The 22,413-nt window shown below is 40.1% G+C and overlaps 1 protein-coding gene across 2 annotated transcripts in view; it reads left to right on the top strand.

The window, feature by feature from the left end:
* Positions 1 to 22,413, top strand: part of DAPK1 (death associated protein kinase 1) — a 91,364-nt gene that overhangs the window by 38,283 nt on the left and 30,668 nt on the right. For both annotated transcript variants that reach the window (XM_052701143.1, XM_052701144.1), the window contains exons 4-11: positions 11,845 to 11,983; positions 14,504 to 14,633; positions 15,442 to 15,490; positions 15,603 to 15,629; positions 16,017 to 16,169; positions 16,319 to 16,364; positions 17,940 to 18,029; positions 19,263 to 19,355. In XM_052701143.1, coding sequence (XP_052557103.1) covers positions 11,845 to 11,983; positions 14,504 to 14,633; positions 15,442 to 15,490; positions 15,603 to 15,629; positions 16,017 to 16,169; positions 16,319 to 16,364; positions 17,940 to 18,029; positions 19,263 to 19,355 — 727 coding nt within the window. The remainder of the gene's footprint in view (positions 1 to 11,844; positions 11,984 to 14,503; positions 14,634 to 15,441; positions 15,491 to 15,602; positions 15,630 to 16,016; positions 16,170 to 16,318; positions 16,365 to 17,939; positions 18,030 to 19,262; positions 19,356 to 22,413) is intronic.

Here is a 22,413-nt window from a genome sequence, read left to right as displayed (position 1 = left end):
AATGTTTCAGAATGTGTATTTCATGCAAGCAAATGCATGTGACTTGAGAGAATCTTGGGCAATACTTCTCTTTTCCTTTGCTGTTCATGTGATTTTTTTTTAATTTTTTTATTTTTTTTATTTTTTTGTACATTACATCCTTTTGTTTACTGGCTTTCATGACTGGTAATTCCACATACCTTATAAGGATACTTCAGTGTGGCATGTTTTCAGTTTCAGTGTACATGTAGATTTGCAGTAGAGATTTCATAAACTGCAAATTACCTTCTGGAGTTATGCTCTAGTTGTTAGCAATAATGTATACATTTGTAATACATGAAAACGTTTTTACGCTTCTTTTAGTCCAGCATGTGATTGCTTATTGTAATACTTGCTATTGTCTGCGTGTTGGCTTCTTTAGTTTCAGATTTACACATTTGCATTAGTTTGAATTTGTGTAGATGAGAATTCTTGCAAAAAACTGAATAATCAACTTGTAAAAAGAACTTTGTAGTTTCTGTCACAAGACCTACTACTACTGATGCTCAAAGCTCTTTTAAAAAAAAAAAAAAAAAGTGTAATAAATACTTAAATTACCTTGATTTCCCTCCCCTTGCTCTCACGTTCTTCTTATATGTAACTTTACTGTTATCATATTGCTTCTTCTACACTTTTCTGTTCTGTAGTCTGTCTACATGAAAGTCCAGTGTCCTGTACTTGAGCCATGAAGAAAACTCATTAGCTGCAGATAGTGGTAGGAGGAATGGAGCTATTCCTCTCTTTTTTTTTCTTTTTTTTTTTTTTTTGTTCACATGGAATAAAAGCTCCCTTGGTGGCAAGGCTACCATGCGTGTCTTTGTGTACCTCCTGACTTTTATTGAATGGAAACAGTTACTGCATCCAGTGTGAGTTAATGTTTCATAAAACTGATAATGTGAAGCACAGCAGACTATTTGTATAGCTGTTTAGCTAATCATATTGCCAAGTTAATAATCCCAATGTAGTGTCAGAGATTTTTCTCCACTTCTCAAAACTATTACATGAATATTAATCTGAAGAAGTGCTATTGGTTGTATCAAAAGGTAGCACAGAGGGTATATGATACACTAGCCAACCCTTTATAAACTGAATTGCTGTAATTGCTGTAGAAACAACTTTTACTATCTTCAAAATCACTATGGTATTACACAAAGCCATTGAAAATGTGGGAAGATTGTCATTTTAATCCTATACTCAAATACATAACTATGTAATCCAATTTTTCTCTGACGAACGAGAAGGAAGAAATGGCAACAGCAGATATGGAGATTTAGGCACTCAAGCAGTTATTTGCTTGGTCTGCACTGGTAGTCAGGTTTCCCACATTTCTTACATCACTGAACCTTTGGATGAGCATCAGGGGAGCAGAATTCCCCTCACTGTAAGAGCAGAGGAAGTCCAAATCCACCTCATGAGACTAAAAGTGTACAAGTTTCTGGGGCCAAACAGCATGCATGCATCCTAGAGTCATAGAATGGCTTATATTGGAAGGGTCCTCAAAGATCATCTTGTTCTGATCCCCCTGCTTTTGGCAGAGTTGCTAGCTGCTAGATCAGTAGTAGATCAAACTGCCTGGGGCCTCATCCAGCCTGACCTTGGAAACCTCCTGGGATGGGGCATCCACAGCCTTTCAGGGCAACCTTCTACAGTACCCCATCACCACCTCAGTAAAAAGCTTTTCCTCATGTCGCAAGGTGTATGTGAGAAATATTCATCTTAATAGTATAGCACTTCATATTTATAATTCTTTTATCCAGCCTGTGAAGTAGAAGTTACTACCATTGTGCTGTAGAGTGGAAAGTATCTTAAGATATTTGCTAGCAATCTCAAATAAATATATTGACAGAGTAGGGAAATAAATATGTTACATGTCAAGTCCCAGTCTGATAGTTGTTGTATCACTTCTTGTCTACTTCATTCCTTGTCTTACTGCTGGCTGTTTTATCTACCAAGCCATTTCTGCAAAATCTTTGAGAAGTTGGCTTGAGAAGTGAGATGTAGTCTCAGATGACTGGAAAAAGGGAAACAACACTCCCCTTTTTAAGAATAGAAGGGAAGATCTGGGGAGCTACAGGCCAGTGAGCTTCACCTTTGTGCCTGGAAAGATCGTGGAAAAGATCATCCTGGTAGATGTGCTGAGAACATTCAGGATGAGGAGACAATCTGAAATATTTGTCAGCACAATGGCTTCATCAAGAGCAGGTTGTGTCTATCCAATCTGGTGATCTTCTGTGGAGTAGCAGCATCACTGCACAAGGGAAGGGCAAATGTAACAGATGGCATTTACCCAGATTTCTGCAAGGCTTTTGACATAGTCCCATTCTTATCCCTAAATTGGGGAAAGAAGTTTGAATGATAGACTATTTGCTTGAAAAAAATTGGTTGGATGATCACACCTGGTGGGTTGTGGTTAGCAGTTCTATGTCCATGTGGAGGCCAGTGATGAATGGTGTGCCCTATTGGTCTGACTTGGGACTGGTGCTCATAAACGTCTTTATCAATGACTTCAACATTGGGATCAAGTACACCCTCAGCAAGTTTACGTTCTTTCCTCAGACACTTTTGGTTACCTTTTCATTAGCCTGCTGGTAACTGGGTGCACCGTATCTGACTACTTTGTTTTGTTCTTCCTTCCATTTCCTTAGGATTTCATTTAGGCTGCAGACCTGCAAAATATTATCAATGTGTGGTGCTTTCTACATGCATCAGAAAAGAACAAGTGCTTTTACCCTAAATCCTATATAACAATTGCTCAGAATAAGAATTTAAAAAAAATCCAACTGGCTTCACTTTTCAAAACGGATTGATAGCAGTAGTGGAGTACTTCACACAGGAAAGCTATGGATAGAGTTATCCATTCATACTTTGCTAAAAATAAAGTCTTCAGTTCGTAGAATCATAGAATAACCTGGGATGAAAAGACCTCAAAGAACATCTAGTTTCAACCCCCTTGCTACCAGCAGGCTTGCCAACCATTAGATCAGGCTGCCCAGAGCTATGTCTGGCCTGGCTTTGAATGCATCCAGATATGGGGCATCCACAACTTCTCTGGGCAACCTGTTCCAGTGTCTCACCACCCTCTGTGTGAAAAACTTTCTCCTAATATCTAACTTAACCCTTCCCTGTCTCAGTTTAAAACCATTCCCCCTTTCCCATCACTATCCACCATCATAAACATCTGTTCCTCCTCCTGTTTATAGGCTCCCTTCAATTTAATGGAAGGCCACAGTGTGGTCTCCCTGGAGCCTTCTCTTCTTCTCGCTAAACAAGCCCAGTTCCCTCAACCTTTCCTCATCAGAGCAGTGCTCCAGCCCTCTGATCATCTTGATGGCTCTTCTCTGGGCCCATTCCTTGGAATTCTTGTGCTGGGGGTCCCAGGCCTGGATGCATTACTCCAGATGGGGCCTCATAAGAGCTGAGTAGAGGGGGACAATCACCTCCCTGTCCATGCTGGTCACTCCTCTTTTAAAGCAGCCCAGAATACAGTTGGCCTTCTGGGCTGCAAGCGCTCACTGCTGGCTCATGTCTAGTTTCTTATCCACCAGGACCCCCAAGTCCTTCTCTACAGGGCTGCTTTCAAGGAGTTCTTCCCTCAATCTGTATAAATACCTGGGATTGCCCTGATCCAAGTGCAGCACCCTGTACTTGGTTGTATTGCACCTCATTAGGTTCTCATGGGCCCACTCGCTTCTTCAGCCTGTCCACGTCCCTATAGATGGCTTCCCTTCCCTCCTGTGTATCAACTGCACTGTTCAGCATGGTGTCATCTGCAAACTTGCTGAGAGTGCACTTGATGCCATCATCTGTGTCATTGGTGAAGATGCTGAAGAGTTCCGGTCCCAAGACTGACCTCTGAGGGTCACTGCTTGTGTCTGGCTACCACCCTGACACAGAACCATTGATCACAATCCTTTGGCTGCAACCAGTTCTTAATCGATCAAACAGTCCATCATTCAAATCCATACTTCTGCAATTTAGAGAGAAGGATGTGGTGAGGGACCATGTCAAAGGCTTTGCAGAAATCCAGGAAGATGACATCCACCGCCCTCCCCTGTTCACCAGTGCCATCACTCCATCATAGAAGGCTTCCAGATTGGTCAGGCATGATCTGCCCTTGTTGAAGCCATGCTGGCTGTCTCAGATCACCTCTTTGTTTCATATGTGCCTTAACATGGTAACCAGAAAAATCTGCTCCATGATCTTCCCAGGCACAGAGATGAGGCTTACGAGCCTGTAGTTCCCTGCATCATCCTTTGTTCCTTTCTTAAAAATGGGAGTAATGTTTCCCTTTTTCCAGTCACCAGAGATTTCACCCAACAGCCATGATTTTTCAAATATAATGTTGAGCATAGAAATGGATGGAGAGCATTATGAATCTTAATTTAAGAATCTTAATTCTTGTAACATATTGCTGAATGTTGAAAATCTGTTTATAAAATTTAGAAAATAAGAAGAATGGTTTTAAAGTCTCAGCTCGGGAGAGGAATTTTATTACTTGCAAGTGATTGAACATTAAGTATAAAGACTTGTGCTTTTCGGTAGTTAGTTCCTGTGTACTTCCTTTAAAATAAAATCCAAGGGATCTGGGCTTGTTCAGTCTGGATAAGGTTCCAGTGAGATCTCAGTATGGCCTTCCAGTATTTAAAGGGAGATTATAAATATGAGAGTTATCATCTTCTTATATGAGTAGATAGAGATAGAACAGGGGAAATGGTTTTAAACTATAGGAGAGGAGATTTAGGTTAGATGTCAGAGGGAAGTTTTTCACAGAGAAGGTGGTGAGGTGCTGGAACAGGCTGCCCAGAGAGATTGTGGATGCCCCACCCCAAGATGTGTTCAGGGTCAGGTTGGATGGGACCCTGGACAGCCTGATCTAGTACATGATCTCGTGGTTGCCAGCCCTCCTTGTGGCAGGGAGTTAGAACCAGATGATATTTGTTGTCCTTTCCAGCCAAGCCATTCTTGCTACCTTCTTGGCACCTCTATAATATTTACCAAAACAGAACACAGCAAAGAGTGGACAGTAGATCCATATATAAAATTCTAATGACATCTTGAGTTGCTTATCGAAAAAATAATTACAAATAAAAATGAACTCTGGAATCTCTCTTGTATCTCATCAGAATTAACTTACTTTGCTTAAAATAGCTTGAATTCCACTGAGATTTGAAGTCAGCACAGTTTCTTTAATTGTATTTTGACTAAAATAGCCTTGATATTTTTATTAAATTTACCTGCAACTTGCTAAGAAGTTGTTTTTGAGAGCCTTGTACTGGCTTTTCAGAGATTAGTGGGAGATATCAGCAGGTAAGCATGCTCCACAGTGCTGATCTTGAGATGTGCTACCTTTTGACTTCAAAATCCTGAATTGCAGGCTGTCAGATAGAACTACAGCGAGTGTTTCAACATCTAGGAAAAAAGACTTAACAGATGTGTTTGGGTGCAGAAAGATGTACTGATGTTTTCAAGTCTCCATCTGATTGGAAGTTGACTGTTTAGATCCCTGCCCACTTACGGAGCACGTGTTCTTCTGGCTAGTTATTCTGAAGCCAAAGCTTCTTGGTCTGTATACTTGCAGAATTCAGACAAGAGGATTTCACAACAGTGTGTATCTCCACTATGGACTGGAGCAGTGAAATGATAAGAAGTTGTAATGCAGTAATAAGCCTTTGGTTGTTTTCTTTTTGTTTCTTTAAAAAAATAAACTAAGTAAACTAAGTATGACAGTGTTGCAAGGATAGGATAAAAAAAAAAAAAAAAAGTAGCAATATTTTACTCTAGTCTTGGACAGAAAACTCATATTTTGAAAAAATTCAAGGAATTGTAAGAGAGACAGTTGACCACAGACAACCAGACTCTACAGAAGAGAGCATTTCTTCTGCAAGGGATAACACAATATTTTGGATAAGGAAAGGGCACCAATCCCTGTAATAGAAAATGATTCAGATAACTTCCCAAGTTAAATCTGCTTTAAAAATTGGAGTAAACTGATTCTGGAATTTAGCTTTTCTACTTCACATTATTTTGAAATCTATTGGTTAAATCTTTTAAGCTTAAAGTTGGGTTAAGTTGCTTGAAAAAAGGGTTTAGTGTTTTATATTTTTTCTTTGACTTCATGAGAAATCGCTAGATAATCATTAATTATCATTTAGGCAATATTATCATATAAGCAATGTGATCAACCCAGCATGTGACTGAGTCATTATGAGGTGGCCAGACTGACTTTGAAGGTTAATTGGTTTTAAGTTCCTTGTGCCAGTTCCTATAATGACTTCCTCCAAGGTCTGCTGGTTAGCGATGTTTCCTAGTTGAGGAGACCTGACAACTTGAAACAGTACTATCTGGAAGTCCTTTTTTGGCAGGTGTGATCTATTTCAGTTCCCAGAGGAAATATGTGATCTGCGAAAACATCTTGTCAGCCTTCCTTTGGAAAGATAGGGAACTGTGCTTACCACTGCTACAATTTATGTAAATGCAGCAGACCCAAGTCTTTGTTTCACTTACACCAGTTAGGAAAGCTAGCATTGCTGCCTAGTTGTGCTGGGGATGCAGTGATACCAGTGTTACTCTTAGTAAAAATGATTGTATAGAATATTTTCAAGTTCAGGGCTGTTGCTGCTTCTAAAAACAAGTGCACTGCTGCTTGAAACAGTATGAAGTGAAGTGATGTTATGGCAGTGAAAATAGATTTACTCAGTCCTTGCAGCTTTATGTGTTACAGCACAGAAAATGATAAAAACTGGCCTCTAGGATCAAACTGTGATACCCGTGAGTCACAAGTTTTAGTTTACTGAAGCAAATATATGAACAACCTATTTATTGTAACTGCAGAACATTTCCAATTTTAAAGGTAAGCAGAAAGGTTTAATTCAGGAACAGCAAAGAGTTAATGCTTCAAAGGAAACAGTTACATAATGGTGAAAGTAAAGGTTTTGGAACTGTAATGGGATTCAGATGTGACTAAAGTTCAGCTGTTAATGTTAATATGAAGAGATATGTCATGTTGCTGACCTGTCACTTGGTAGCAGTTTGTAGAGAAGAGTTGTCAATGCACAGGTGAATTGCTCAGAAAGCTGTCTGTAACTCCTGCTAGCAAACAAAAAGTGCACAGAGAAAAAGAAGATAGAGAAAAAGCTATGCGTTTCCAGAGGATACAATATATCATTATTCCCAGGTGCTTTGCAGAAGGAAATCCTCGTGCTCAGTGAACTTGTTTCCTCCGCACCCTGAGGAAAGCAATTCTCACCCAGTCTGTTGGCAGCAGTCAGCTATGCAATGCTGCCTGGATCCCGATGTAGTGTCTAAAGAAGCCAGGTTGCAGGGCTCTGGCAGCAGCAGGGAGCCTGTCTAGTGATCTGGTTTCAGCTAGACTTGAACAGGGCATTCATTCACCAGCGGTATCAAGCCTGACTTGTTTTTGGTACATGAGAAACAGTGCTGGGTCACTGTACTGGCAGTGGAACCAGTGTTGTTCTTGGGAGAGGCTGAAGTTTTGCAAGGTTAGTCTTAGGAGTTGAATGGTCTCCCTCTTCTCCTTTAGATTGAGACTGCTGCCATGCAGCAGAAAGGCTACGTGCAGGTATTTTGGTGAGTAAGGTTTTCTTTTGTTACAGTTCTGGCTTGCAACTTCACCTCTAAAGTTAAACATGGGAGAATAGTTTACACTGTGTTTATTTAGTATGGGAACACATTATCCTGGCTGAAGCACAGGCTTGAAAACCTGACAGTATTTTAGATTTGTGAGGACTGACGTAGGTTTGAGAACCAGTGTCTTAGACTGGCTTTTTTTAAAGTGGTTTCTTAATCTGAAATTTTTGGAAGTCCACTCAAGATCGTCCGATGTGAATCTAAGTATATGAAGTGATTATGTAATTTGTGAGAGTAGATTCCACTGATCAAGGGAACTGTGAGCCAGTAAATAAACTGCAGAATTAAAACTTAGCTTGTAAAGCATGTTGAGTGCGGACATGCATTAGCACTCTATGAGTTGTTTTAAAATAACAATTACCTTGTAATGATACAATGATTTTCTGTATACCTATGGTGATAGTGTTTAATATCAGACCTAACCAGGGTCAGCAGGAAGGTAACAGAGTAAACATTCTTCTAATAAGCATTGGAAGGAAGCTAATAAACAATACCTGCATTATTAAGCTCTCTGAAATTTTTTACTTTAATTCAGAGGGATGCAAAGAATGAGGGAATGTGCATATGCATCCATATGTAAGATCTCTCTGACCAGCCTGCATAACATAATCAACTGTATTTAATCTGCAGCAATTTCATTTTAATGTTTCTAAAACAAACAAACAAAAAAGTTACTGAAATTATCTCTCTTCCTTGAAGTAATGTAATTCTGGCATTTTATTTTGCACTTGTTTTAATAATTACTTTCATGAAGAAAATACTACAACACCTCAAATAATACCCAAAACAATACTGTTATTGTCTTCTAAGCAGCTCAGTGAAGGCTCCAAGAACTCATTATAATACACTTTTCATGTAATTTGCATTACAATAATGCAGATTAAGTCTCTTGAAAAGTAGACATGATAAAGTAAGTCAAATGTATTTCCAGAAACTTGCCTGGACTGTTTAACTATTGTTATATGTTAATCCCATTATTTTTCATAATTAGAACTTTAAATCATGCACAGATAATTTTTTCCCTACAGAAAGACACTATAAATACTGTATTAGGTTGTGCTTTCTGATATATATACATATAATTTTTAAATTACCAGTATTGTACAAAATACAAGGGATAATGTGACTTTCTTTGCTGTCTTTAACACCTTTCTGTGTAATAGTGCAGTTTTTATAAACAGGAAAAAACAGTTGTAGAGTGGCAAGTTACTTCTGTAGGTGTTCTTAAACTGAAGAAAGCTTGATTATTTTTTAAGAAAAGTTGTGAATCTTGTTTCTTTTTCACTTCATGCAATGGTGAAGTTCACACATCTGAGGGATATAGGACAGATAAAAAGTAAAATCTTAACATGAGCCAGCAGTGCGCTCTGGCAGCTCGAAAGGCAAATGGGATCCTGGGCTCCATCAGGAGAGGGGTGGTCAGCAGGGACAGGGAGGTGATTGTCCCTCTCTACTCGGCTCTTGTGAGGCCCCACCTGGAGTACTGTGTCCAGGTGTGGAGCCCTCAGTACAAGAAAGACATAGAGATTTTGGAAAGGGTCCAGAGGAGGGCGACTAAGATGATCAGGGGGCTGGAGCACCTCCCCTATGAGGACAGGCTGAGGGAGTTGGGCTTGTTCAGCCTGGAGAAGAGAAGGCTGCGGGGTGACCTCATTGCAGCCTATCAATACCTGAAGGGAACCTACACCCAGGAGGGGAGTAAACTCTTCAGAAGGGCTGACAACAGCAGGACTAGGGGAAATGGATCCAAGTTGAAGGAGGAAAGATTTAGGTTGGATGTTAGGGGGAAGTTCTTCACGAGGAGAGTAGTTAGGCCCTGGAACGGGCTGCCCAGGGAGGTTGTGGATGCCCCGTCCTTGGACGTGTTCAAGGCCAGGTTGGACGGGGTCCTGGGCAACCTGATCTGAATGTGTACGTTTGGTGGCCCTGCTAGGCAGGGGGGTTGGAACTACATGATCCTTGAGGTCCCTTCCAACCCAGGTGATTCTGTGATTCTGTGATTCTGTAAAATCAAGATGCTAAATTTTAGGAAAGGCAAATTCCAGCTCCTCCGGGAGTGAAGTCAACAAAACTCCCCTGGGGATCTGTCCTCAAGGATGGGGGAGCAGAGCAGAACTAGCAGATCTTTAAGGCAGCTTTCATTCTTGCAGAAGAGCTCTCCATCTCCAAGTATAGGAAGGTAGGAAAGGAGACCAGTGTGGCTGAACCAGGACCTACTAGTCAAACTGGAGAGGAAGAAGAAAATGCAGTGAAGATAGAGACAGGTAACCTGATGCTGCTACATTGTGTAGGTATGTAGTTGGGAAGAAGGCTAAAGCCAGATTAGAACTGGACTTGGCAAGGATTGCAAAGAATAAAAAAGTCTTTTACAGGTACATTAACTGGAAAAGGAAAGCTTAGGAGGGTATATACTCCCCATCTAGTGAGCTATACAGGCAGACTGGTAAGAGCGTACAAGGAGAAGGCTGAGGTAGTTAACAATTTTTGTACATCAGTGTTGATTGGCAGCACACACTTCTAGCAGATAGAATCAGATGATAGGGTTTGGAAAGCAGTGCCACTCCTGCTGTAAGTGAAGATCAGCTTCATGACCACCAGAGGAGACTGAACATTGCTGAATATGTGGATCATTATGAGATGCATCGTGGAGTCCTGAGGGAATTATTTGATGTAGTCACCAACCCACTCTCAATGATATTTGAAAAATCATGCAAATGGGTGAAGTCTTTGATGAACTGGAAAAAGGTAATATCACACCCATTTTAAAGAAGGATAGAAAGAATGACCAAGGGAACTACTGACCTGTTAGCCTTAGTTCTGTGCCAGGGAAGATCATACAGCAGATGCTCGTGCTCCTGGAAGCTGTGCTAAGGCACATGGAAAATTAGAAGATAATGCAAGACAACCAGCATGGCTTCCCCAAGAGCAGATCTGCCTGACCAACTTGGTGACCTTCTCTGAAGCTGAAACTGTGTCAGTGGATAAGGGAAGATCCACTGATGTTGTCTGTCTGAACTTCAGTAAGGCCCTTGAGACACACATTGCACAACATCCTTTTCTCCAAAATGGAAGACAAGGATTTGATGAATAGACTGTTCATTGGACAAGGAACTAATTGCAATATCATAACCAGCAAATAGTGATCATTGGCTCATGCCTGAATGGAGATCAGTGATGAGCGGTGTCCCTCAGGGGTCAATACTGGGGCCAACACTTTTAAGTATCTTCATCATGAATGACACTGACAGTGAGATTGAGTGCATGCTCAGCAAGTTTGCAAATGACAGCAAGCTGTGTGGTGCAGTCACACACCTGAGAAACTGAATGCCATCAAAAAAGACCTAAAGGCGTTCAAGCAGTGGGCCCAGGAGAGCCTCATGAGGTTCAACGAATTCAAGTACAAGATCTCACAACTGGATCATTGCAATGTCCACTGTCACTACAAGTTGGAGAATGAAAAGATAGACCACAGCTCTGATGAAAAGACTTGGAGGTACTGGTGGGTGGCAAGCTGGACATGGGCCAGCAATGCCCTTGCAGCCCAGAAAGCCAACTAAATTGTTTTAAGAGCAGTTGTAGATTCTCCCTGTTAGAGAAGTTGTGTGGTAGATTAGAGTAGAAATATAACATGCATGCTGAGTGCAATAACACTATTTCAGAGAGTACACAATGTTTTTCAAGAGTTGAACACTTTGGAGAAGTTGTGTTCTTGAATTCAATTTTTAAAAGAACAATGAAAAAAACAATACCAATAATTATTATAAAGAAAGTTTTGAATTTTGTATTTTCCAATAAAATACAACCGAACAGAACCTGATGTCATATGGGTGTATGAGCAAAGACAAGCTTTATTTTCTAATATTCAGTATGATTTGAGTATGTGGGTTTTAGTTTACTTAAATTTGGATACAGCTTCCTGTAAATGTATGTATGTTTAGTTGTTCCAACCTTTTTTTGTTAAAAAAAAACCAAACTTTTTCTATTGTAATCTTTCCTCTTCAGGGAAGTTGGGGGTAATTATTATTTCAGATACTGAATTAAGTGTTTTCCATCTTCTACTTTGATGCTGACAATTTATAAGCTTTTGGATGCTTTCTGAGGTTGTTCTGATAATAACTGTGCTAAAGGAGCTTGTAGCTTAAAACAAGCTTGGCAATAATTCCAATCTTGTTTTCCCAGTGTTGCAGGTGGAGAGCTCTTTGACTTCTTAGCTGAAAAAGAGTCTCTTACAGAGGAGGAAGCCACAGAATTTCTCAAGCAAATACTTAATGGTGTTCAGTATCTCCATTCTCTTCAAATTGCCCACTTTGATCTAAAGGTATGTTGAGCATATAAGAATGCACACGGCTGTGAGCAACATCCATTGAAGTCTAGTGTCATGAACAGGGCTGGTGGTGTCATTAATGGCGCTTCAGCTGTTTATGTCATGGAACTAGTTTTGAGAAATCTGGTCTTCTATAGGAGGATGGGTTCATCTCTCAGAGCAGAAGACCATCTTTGGCAACAAGCTTTCCAATTTAATCAGGAAGGTTTAACCCAGAGTTTCTGAGAAAGGGAATCTTCAAACCATCCCACTTTGAGGCTGATGATGATAATGGGTGTTACGGACCTGCAATTGGATCATAAGCCAGTAAGATTGCACCTAAGGTGAAAGATAAAGGAGTTCCAGTTGGTAAATTAGCCTCAATGGGAGCCCAATTCAAATGCTTGTACACTAATGCATGGAGCATGGGGAACAAGCAAGAAGAGTTGCAGGCATGTGCGTGCCTACACAGCTATGATGTCACTGGCATCACTGAGACATGATAGAATGGATGGTATAAATGGCATAAACTCTTTAGGAAAGGCAGGCAGGGGAAAAGGGGAAGAGGTGTTGCCCAGTACATCACCAGCTGGAGTCCAGGGAGCTCCACCTGGGGACATATGAGGAACTGACAGAGAGCTTATGGGTTAGGATTAAAGGAGAGACAGGGAAGAGAGACATCATAGCAGGACCCTGCTACAGGCTGCCGGATCAGGAAGACTGAGTGGATGAGGCTCTCTATAAACAGATAGGAGCAACTTCACATTCGCAAAACATGGTCCTCATGGTGAATTTCAGTCCCCCTGATACCTGTTGGAGGGACAACACAGCAGGGCACCAGAAGTTGAAGAGGTTCCTGGAATGTGTTGATAGTAGCTTCCTCTTCCAAGTGGTACAGCAATCCACAAGAAAATGTGCTATTCTGGACCTTGTCCTCACCAATAAAGAGGGGCTGGTGGGTAATGTGGAGCTCAAGGGCAGCCTTGGAGTCCTTGGAGTATGAAAGAGGTTGTGTAGCAAACTTGCCACTCTGGACTTCAGGAGAGCAGACTTGAAACTCTTCAGGGAACAACTTGGCAGGGTGGCATGGGATAAAGCCCTGGAGGGAAGAGGGGCCCAAGAAAGCTGGTCAGTACTCATGGACCATCTTCTCTAAGCCTGATGCAGTCCAAGGAAAAAGGAAAACAGGCAAAAATGTCAGGAGACTTCCATGAATCAGCAAGTTGCTCCTGGACTTACTTAAGCTCAAAAAGAAAGTCTGTAGGGAGTGGAAGAAGAGCAGGTTACCTGGGAGGACTACAGAGGAGTTCTCTGAGCAGCCAGGTTAGGAAAGTTAAAACCCAGACTTAAATCTAGCCAACGACATTAAAGGGAGCAAGAAGAAATTCTACAGGTATGTCAGTAATGAAAGGAAGGCCAGGGAAGGTGTAAACCTTCTCTGGAAGGAAACTGGAGATGTGATCATGAGGGATATAGATAAAACTAAGGTGCTCAGAGACTTCTTTGCCTGAGTCTTCACTGGCAAGGGCTCTAAGCCACACCACCCCAGCTGCAGAAAGCAAAGGTAAGAACTGGAAGAAGAAAGATCTGCCTCCTGTAAGTAAGGATCAGATTCAAGACCATCTAAGAACCTGAAGGTGCAGAAGTCCATGGGACCCAATGAGATCCATGCACAGGTTCTGAGAGAACTGGCAGATGAAGTCAAATAGTGATAGGACAAGGGGGAATGGCTTTAAACTAAAAGAGGGGAAATTTAGGTTAGATGTTAGGATGAAATCTTTTACTCACAGGGTGGTAAGGTTCCAAGAGAAGCAGTGGCTGCCCCATCCCTGGAGGCATTTATGGCCAAGCTGGATGGGACCCTGGGCAGCCTGATCTGGTGGGTAGCAAGCTTGCTTATGTCAGAAGGTTGGATGTAGATGATCTTTAAGGTTTCCTCCAACCTAAGCCATTCTGTGATTCTGTGTTGTAAAGAATCTTTTGCTGTATTTTGAAAAGTAATTGCTAAACACAAGAACTTGCTATTCATCTATGAAAGGATTTCAAGCCTTAAAGTCTGGGAGCTGGACCACTCCTATAGTTTCTCTCGGAGAACCAAAAGCAGAGAGATATACTTCCCTGATTTGTTGTTTCCTCACTTTCTGTAAAAAAAAAAAAATTCTTTCAGGGGGTAATATTGATCAAATATTCCTTAATAGTTTTTGTCTTTTAGAAGCTTCTAGCAGAACTGCAGTGATCATAAACAGGGATTGTGATCTTTACTGAAGAGAACGTGTTTCACCAGGATCTTTCCAAATGAGAACTGCAACTGTTGTATCCATAAGGAGTAGAATTTTGTGCCTGCAGTAATCAGCTGTTTGTCATCAGCATGAAACTCTGATTTGCTGATTTTATCATGTTAAATTGTGATAGGAAAAAGCAGGATTTCTCTGCTGAATATACAGGAAGTGCTCAACACTGAATAGCACTGGAATGTATCAGACATTTTGTACCAATATGTAATCTCCTTTTTCTCTCTTTTCCTACCTTTCCAAGCCTGAAAACATAATGTTGTTGGACAAAAATGTACCAAAGCCTCGAATCAAGATTATTGACTTTGGTTTAGCACACAAAATTGATTTTGGAAATGAATTCAAAAATATTTTCGGAACACCAGAGTTTGTTGGTGAGTTGTTGGTGAGAAACTTGATGTTGTTAAAACTCTTCCAGTCTGTGAAACGATAAATATAGTTTAGCTTGGCTTGACTGAGATAGAGTTTACATAGTGGCTGCTCCAAAAGTAATGCCTCCTGTATTATTATATTGATCCATTTCATCAGAGACACATGCTGGGGGTATGGCAATGGAAGTTTAATATTCCTGACAATATTCTATTACATTTTGTTGCCATGTAAGAGGTGGCAGCAGAGAGGCATTCTAATGAAACTGTGTGTGACATGGAAGCGTGTATGAAGCAGAGGTGTATAACTCCTCTGTGGAAAACATTGCACCCACTGCCATTCATTGACTTGCTGAATGTTTATGGAACTTTAATAGTGGATGTGAGCACAGTGTGGGACGGGACTACTTCAGCTGTGACAGCAGCGACAGTGGGTCACCTCTTCTGGTGCAGATTTTTATGAATGTGGTATGCATTTTGTCTATTTCTGGTGAAAATGCATAGCAAATCATTGTGAATGTGTTGAAAAGTACTGTTTTCTAGCTGAGAATTTGATCTCTCAAACTGTGTTCTTGCACTCCTTGTATCTGTTGTAGTTTCCACTTAAATAAATAGAAGGCATTACTTTTGGTAATTTATGATATTTTGAAATTTAACTAAGCAGTTTGTAGCACTCATTCCTACTTTTATAGTAGGAATATATATGTTAAAGGTATTTAGTCTGTCAGCGTCTTAGTTTATTATCTCTGACTTATATAGGTTGAAATAGATTTCCTCATGGGCTATATTCTGATCTATTTATTTTTTCCTTTAGCTCCTGAAATAGTAAATTATGAGCCTCTTGGACTTGAAGCAGATATGTGGTGAGTTACTAGATCTTATTTGAAATAAATGTTATGGTTATTTATGTGTTCTAAACTTATGTTTTTCCTTCTCTTTCTCCATTTCCCTCCACTCTCCCTTTTTTTATTCCAGGAGCATTGGTGTCATAACTTACATCCTGTAAGTACAAAAATCTATGGACAGTTCTTAGAATTGCTAGATTTTTAATCTGTTCTCTGGGATTTTGGTGATGCCTATGCAAATCAACTAATTTTGATTGCAGAAGATGTTTCAAGTTGAATAATCACAAAAGCAGTATTATAATTATTGATTAGAATGGTCATTAGTGGGCCGTGAGATTGCGTGGGAAGCTATCTTAAAATCTGTAGGTAATACTCTCTAAAATTGCAGAGAATTTTTTTGCCCTGTTAAATCAAACCTTCCTGAAAATAGTATTTTGTCTTAAAGCAAGAAAAAAAATGTTCACTTTCTGCTGTTGTTTGAGCTGAGAGAGTTAAACAGCTGTGTTTCAACATGTAATGTGAGGAGGGTTCTGTATTTCTGCAGTCTAAGTGGTGCATCGCCATTTCTTGGAGAAACCAAGCAGGAAACATTAGCAAATGTGTCTGCTGTGAATTATGAATTTGAAGAAGAATTCTTCAGTAATACCAGTGCCCTAGCTAAAGATTTTATACGAAGACTTCTAGTCAAGGATCCAAAGTGAGTTGTTCCTCTTGCATATGCATTGTTGCACTCTGAAATGTCTCTAATATTTCAAATTACAGAATATTTTACAATGTTAATTTTTTTACTATATAGTATTTTCTATTTTTTACTACCTGAAACAATTCTTTTTTCTCCTATTATAGGAAGAGAATGACTATTCAAGACAGTTTGCTGCATCCTTGGATCAAGGTGAGCATGCAGTTCATTCTCTGTTCTGTTTTTTAATTGTTCTTGATTTCTTATTCCACTTTCACATGTTAAGTTCTTCAGCAAAGCTTTCAAATTGACAATTGGTCTAATTGTTAAATATATCTTACTGCTTTTGAAGGCTATCTGTATGAATACTAGTGTGTGTGAACTGTGGACTTCATTTACATATGCAATTTATGCAAGAAGGGCAGTTTATTGTTAAGATAAAATTCATGTTCATCCAGAGAAGCGAGAGTTCAGAGAGCACTGTACTGACAAAGATGCATTATCTCAACCCAGTCCCTTTGTTGTCTTCTAATCTCCTTATTCAGATCAGGTGTAGATGAGTCCTCTCTCTTCTGTCTTTTTTCCCCCTTTAAACTGAAGGCAGTTGATGTGGGGCAGTCCTCAACTTCCTTCAGTCTTCCAGTGGTTGTTTAAGGATAAGCTTTTGTAGCGTTTCTAGGCTGAAAGGGAAAAAGTGGACCTGTCACTCTTCTTAAAGTGTGCACTAACGTATGTCATGGATTTTTTTCAATACCCCATCAAATTCTAATTATGAATAGTAAATGTCTTTAGCAGCAATGATTTCCCAAGCCTTGAGATTGCACTGTGGCCTCTTTCCACTTTCCAGGGAACCAGTTCACGTTTAGCATCCTTGGGCAGATATACTTCCATAGCAATATGCCAAACTGCAGTTTTGACTGAAAAAAGTAGCAGTATTCTCTGTTCTGCTGAGTTAATCTTAACTAGTACAAGTGTGAAATAGACATCTGGGGTCATACTGAAGTGATTTTGAAATCAGTATAGCAAGCACTACGTTTGTGTTTCACGTCTACGTTTTCCATTCCTGCAACGGGAGTTATTATATTTTGTACCTTGCAGTGTTCCTTCATAATCTTAACCTTCCAAATATTCTCCTTCTGCCTTCTCCACTGCTCATATCCTCTCTTCCTTCTTCTCATCATTACCTTTACCTGTACTTCCCAATAAAAATAACTTTAAACACAGCATCATGCTTTGCAAAACTACGTATGTTTCACTGGTGAGTGGTGCTTGACATTAGCCTGTGAGAAATATCAAAGGCTGAACTTACTGCATAGGTAGGTAGGATATGATTATTATTTTGTTCCAGCAGTATCTAGCTACTGACTCTGAGATCAGAATAAAGGTTGACTAAATTCAGACAGGAAATTTTCCTAGAAGACATGTTTTGTGTAGGAAATAATACACAGTTCTTCCATCACAATGATACATAATAATGAAGCTTATCTTTAGAATGATAAATCAACATTCTTTGGCTTTTTGATTTATTGTTTAAAAAAAGAAACAAAAAACCCAAATTAGTATTTCATTAAATATTCTTAGACCTGGATTTTCTTTAGACTGTATTCATAGGGAATTCCACCTGCATGCCTCACTAGATTGTGGGTATTCAAATACATGCTTACACTATAAAAACATCATCATAATATAATAAAGTAATTGGAAGTTTTACATAAAGGAAGATGTTTTATGAAAATTCTGGTTGTAACTGTGGGATATTTCATAGCTACATTTTACTTTTGCTCACAGCCTAAAGACACTCAGCAAGCACTAAGTAGGAAAGCATCTGCAGTGAATATGGAGAAATTCAAGAAGTTTGCAGCACGGCGAAAATGGAAAGTAAGTCATTCAATAAATCATCTCAGTGCTGGTAACATATAAATACAATAGTGCTACCTGCTCCAGAAAAACATGCTTTTCCTTTGTCATTTGGAATAAAGTAGGAGATTGAGTATAGTGAGAAGACTTCCTTGCTAATGATCTGCACAGAAGTGCTCGTGTGTGTGGAGTGTTTACGTGTCTAGTTGTTTGTTGTTATCACCTATCTTGCTCATATTTATAGAAGAAAGGCACTCCCAGATGTAGGTTCATGTTTTCGTGGCAGTAATACAGGTAAATCAAACCGTTTTTAAGCAGGCCTCACAGAATTATTGTTCCACCAAGTTATGCCAACACGAAGCAGAATAGGAAGTAAAAGCTAGTCTCTTTTGCAAAGGGCTTTTGCTCTGACACTGTCAGTCTGTTTACAGGAAAACATCATTTAATCTTCTCAGAAATGAGGCAGGGTATTAGCTGAAGTTGTTGGTCAATGCAGGGAACACTTAATGACAGTTCTTTTTTTCTGTGTGCACACTAGGGAGTTCAAACTGATAGTAAGCAAGGACTGACTACTATTTATACGAGGAGAGTGAAACATGACACAACAGAAGTCTGTAATATTAGAAAAAGAATTTTACTGATTTCAATAGAGTCCAGAAGTACAGTAATTTTGCTAAGCCACTGAGCAGAAACAAAAACTATCCAGATATACTTGTAATTTTTATTTATTTATTTGTTTGTTTATTTTGCCACAGTGCAGTGTCTCTGTTTGGAAAATATCTATGGTGTTTATTAAACTGGAATACTAATTTTCTTCCTTAATATTAAATTATAAGTCTATGTTACTGCATATATGTATATACACATGTATATATATATATACATATATAAATATATATTACAATAACAGCTTAAGGGAATGTTGTCAATTAATTTATGCCCAGTTAGATTTTCTGTGTGTGTTTTAAAATCTATGCATTTAAATACTTTCTATGTTTTGCTCTGTATCTGAATGGCTTTTAGAAATAGTACAAATCCAAAAATATTATACAGTTCTACTAGAGTAAATAAATAGCCTATCTGTATTACAGTTGAAGATTCAAATGCAACTTCAGAAAGAGATGGGAGAGAGGTTGGAATAAAACTTGCTTGTGTTATTAGTAGACAGTCTTCCTTTAAAAGGCATATAGCATTCTATCGCAAGTACTGTTTCGATTCTTGTTTTAATTTAGCTTTTCTCTTATTTTTAAAAAGCAATCAGTACGCTTGATATCCTTGTGCCAAAGATTATCAAGATCCTTCTTGTCCAGAAGTAATATGAGTGTTGCTAGGAGTGATGATACTCTGGTAAGTGTATACTTATATGATTAGGATGCCTTTATACATTTGGAATAATGTTTTCTGAAATGATTCTAAGGCAAATATTGGACAAAATGTGCAGGATTAATAAATCCTCAGATGTAGGAAGAAATAGATTTTAAATCTACAAAGGGCAATTATCCACAGTCTGATCTTGTGTGTGACACCAACTTTGAAATTCCACTTATCAGTTACTGTTGCAAGAGGTCACCGAGCTCCCTTGCAGGTGTGGCGAAAGAGATGCTGCGTCCTTCGGTGGTGCAGAACAAAGGACTTTTATTGGCGGTACTTACCACCTTTTATACCTGCGCAACACGACAGTTTTCCTGTGCAGCCAAGTCTGGTTTCATGTAAGGGCTGGGCGCTGTGAGTGTTTACGTCTGGCTCAAGTTATTGTTGAGCTTTACCACTCATTAGCAATACTACGACATTCTTTATCCCACAGGTTACTGAGACTGATCAGCTTGTGCTTGAAATTCATTTGTCTCAGTTTTTTCAGTTTTACTCAGGGGGAATTTTAGTACTGTAGCAATTATAATGTGGAAAAGTTGCATCTGATTTTTTTTCATGGCACAGCGTAGCATAAAATAATACTGTCGGTATTTTTAATAGAACATTCAGAATTACTGAGCATCCATAATATGATAAATGCTGGACAGCAATATCAAACTAAGGATACTACGCAGTTACTTAAGGACAAAATTTTAGAGTTGGCAGTATTCAGTTTTTCGGGTTGTATATATCTACTGGATTTTAAGTAGTAGCAACTGTATGCTTTGAAATTAACACTTTCTCATAAATCCAGGAGCATCTTATTTATCTTACTCTCCCTATTCAGAAATCCCATGTGATCAGCAATAATATGTTTAGAGCTGGGTAAATTCATTTTTCCTGAGCATTAATAGGATCATACTTCATAGAATCATAGAATCACAAGGTTGGAAACGACCTATAAGATCATCCAGTCCAACCGTCTCCTCATCACCATTGCCACCACAAGCACTAAACCATATCACGCAGCACGTCATCCAGACGCCTCTTGAACACTGGCAGGGATGGCAACTCCACCACCTCTCTGGGCAGCCATTCCAGTGCCTGACCGCTCTCTGAGAAAAAAATTTCTTCCTTATGTCCAACCTAAACCTCCTCTGATACAATTTGTGGCCATTGCCCTGTGTCCTGCTCATTGCCTGGGAGAAGAGGCCAAATCCCTCTTCACCACAACCTCCCTTCATGAGGTTGTACAGTGCAATGAGGTCTCCCCTGAGCCTCCTCTTCTCCAGACTGAACAATCCCAGCTCCCTCAGCCGCTCCTCATAAGACTTGTGCTCCAGACCCCTCACCAGTTTTGTTGCCCTTCTCTGGACACACTCCAGGACCTCAACATCTTTCCTGTAGTGAGGAGCCCAAAACTGAACACAGTACTCGAGGTGCGGCCTCACCAGTGCTGAGTAGAGGGGGATGATCACCTCCCTGCTTCTGCTGGCCACACTATTTCTAATGCAGGCCAGGATGCCATTGGTGCTCTTGGCACACTGTCTGCTCATGTTTAGCCAAGCATCAACCAACACCCCCAGGTCCTTCTCTTCTTCACACTCATCCAGCCACTCACCCCCAAGCCTATAACGCTGCATAGGTTTATTGTGCCCAAAGTGCAGGACCCAGCACTTGGCCTTGTTGAACCTCATCCCATTCACCTCAGCTCAGCAGTTCAGCCTGTCTAAATCCCTCTGAAGGGCCGCCCTACCCTCAGGCAGATCAATACCACCTCCCAGCTTGGTGTCATCTGCAAACTTACTGAGGGTGCACTCAATGCCCTCATCTAGGTCATCAGTAAAGATATTAAACAAGATGGGCCCCAGTACCGACCCCTGGAGGACACCACTTGAAATGGGTCGCCAGCTGGACTTCACTCCATTCACCACGACCCGCTGGGCATGACGTTGTAGCCAGTTCCTTACCCAAAGAAGTGTATATCTGTTCAGACCACGGGCAGCCAGTTTCCCCAGAAGAAGCCTGTGAGGGACCATCTCAAAGGCTTTGCTGAAGTCTAGGAAGACTACATCGAAAGCCCTTCCCTCATCTATCAGACTAGTCACCCAGTCATAGAAGGAGATGAGGTTGGTCAAGCACGACCTGCCTTTCACGAACCCGTGCTGGTTGGGCCTGATCCCCTGGACACTGCGTACATGCTGTGCAATCTCATCCAAGATGATTTGCTCCATAACCTTCCCTGGTACTGAGGTCAGGCTGACAGGCTTATAGTTCCCCGGATCTTCCTTATGGCCCTTCTTGAAGATGGGAGTCACATTCAAAAATTTCACAAAGCCTCTTTTGTTCTTGTTATCTTTTTTGTGTCCCTCCTCTGTAACCCCACATATTTTTGTCTCCGTTTTCTCCTATCTTTTTGCTTCCACGCTGCTTATTCTCTTTTTCCACTTAACCCACTTCCCCCACCCCAGCTTATCAGCTGTCATTATGTCTTTTAACACTCCATCAGCATTCCATACCTGTATTGCAGCAGAAGAGATAATCTTCTGCACATTCTAATGTTAGATTTTTAAAAAGTCAGAAATCACAGTATGAAGGAAGTAAGAGGTTCAGATATTTGGCTCAGTGAATTTTAGTGCATAGGAGAAAAATAAAGTTATGTCCGCAAACATACCTAGGCTCATTATTTATTTTGTAGATTCCTACCTGGTCCATAGGAATGTATGAAAGCTGGATCCAAAGTACCTCTTCTACAGCATATCCCTGGATAACACAAAACTTCATTCTGTTTTTTGTATTTGTGTACATCTTTTTTTTAATGTCTTGAACATGTTAGAAAAGACCTTTAAGATCCTTAAGTCCAGTGATGTACCTAACACTGAAAAGTGTGCCACTAAACCGTGTCACATACACACATCTCTTAAATACCTCCAGGTACGGTGGTTCTACCGCCTCTCTGGGCAATAACTGACCAATACCTGACCACCATTTTTTTTTTGAAGAAATTCTTCCTGATTTCCAATCTAAACCACTTCTTGAAAGGAGAGAGGGCACA

This window comes from Tympanuchus pallidicinctus, unplaced genomic scaffold, assembly GCF_026119805.1.
Source record: "Tympanuchus pallidicinctus isolate F22 unplaced genomic scaffold, pur_lepc_1.0 scaffold4, whole genome shotgun sequence".
NCBI lineage: Eukaryota > Metazoa > Chordata > Aves > Galliformes > Phasianidae > Tympanuchus > Tympanuchus pallidicinctus.
This window is presented reverse-complemented; position numbering and strand designations above follow the sequence as displayed.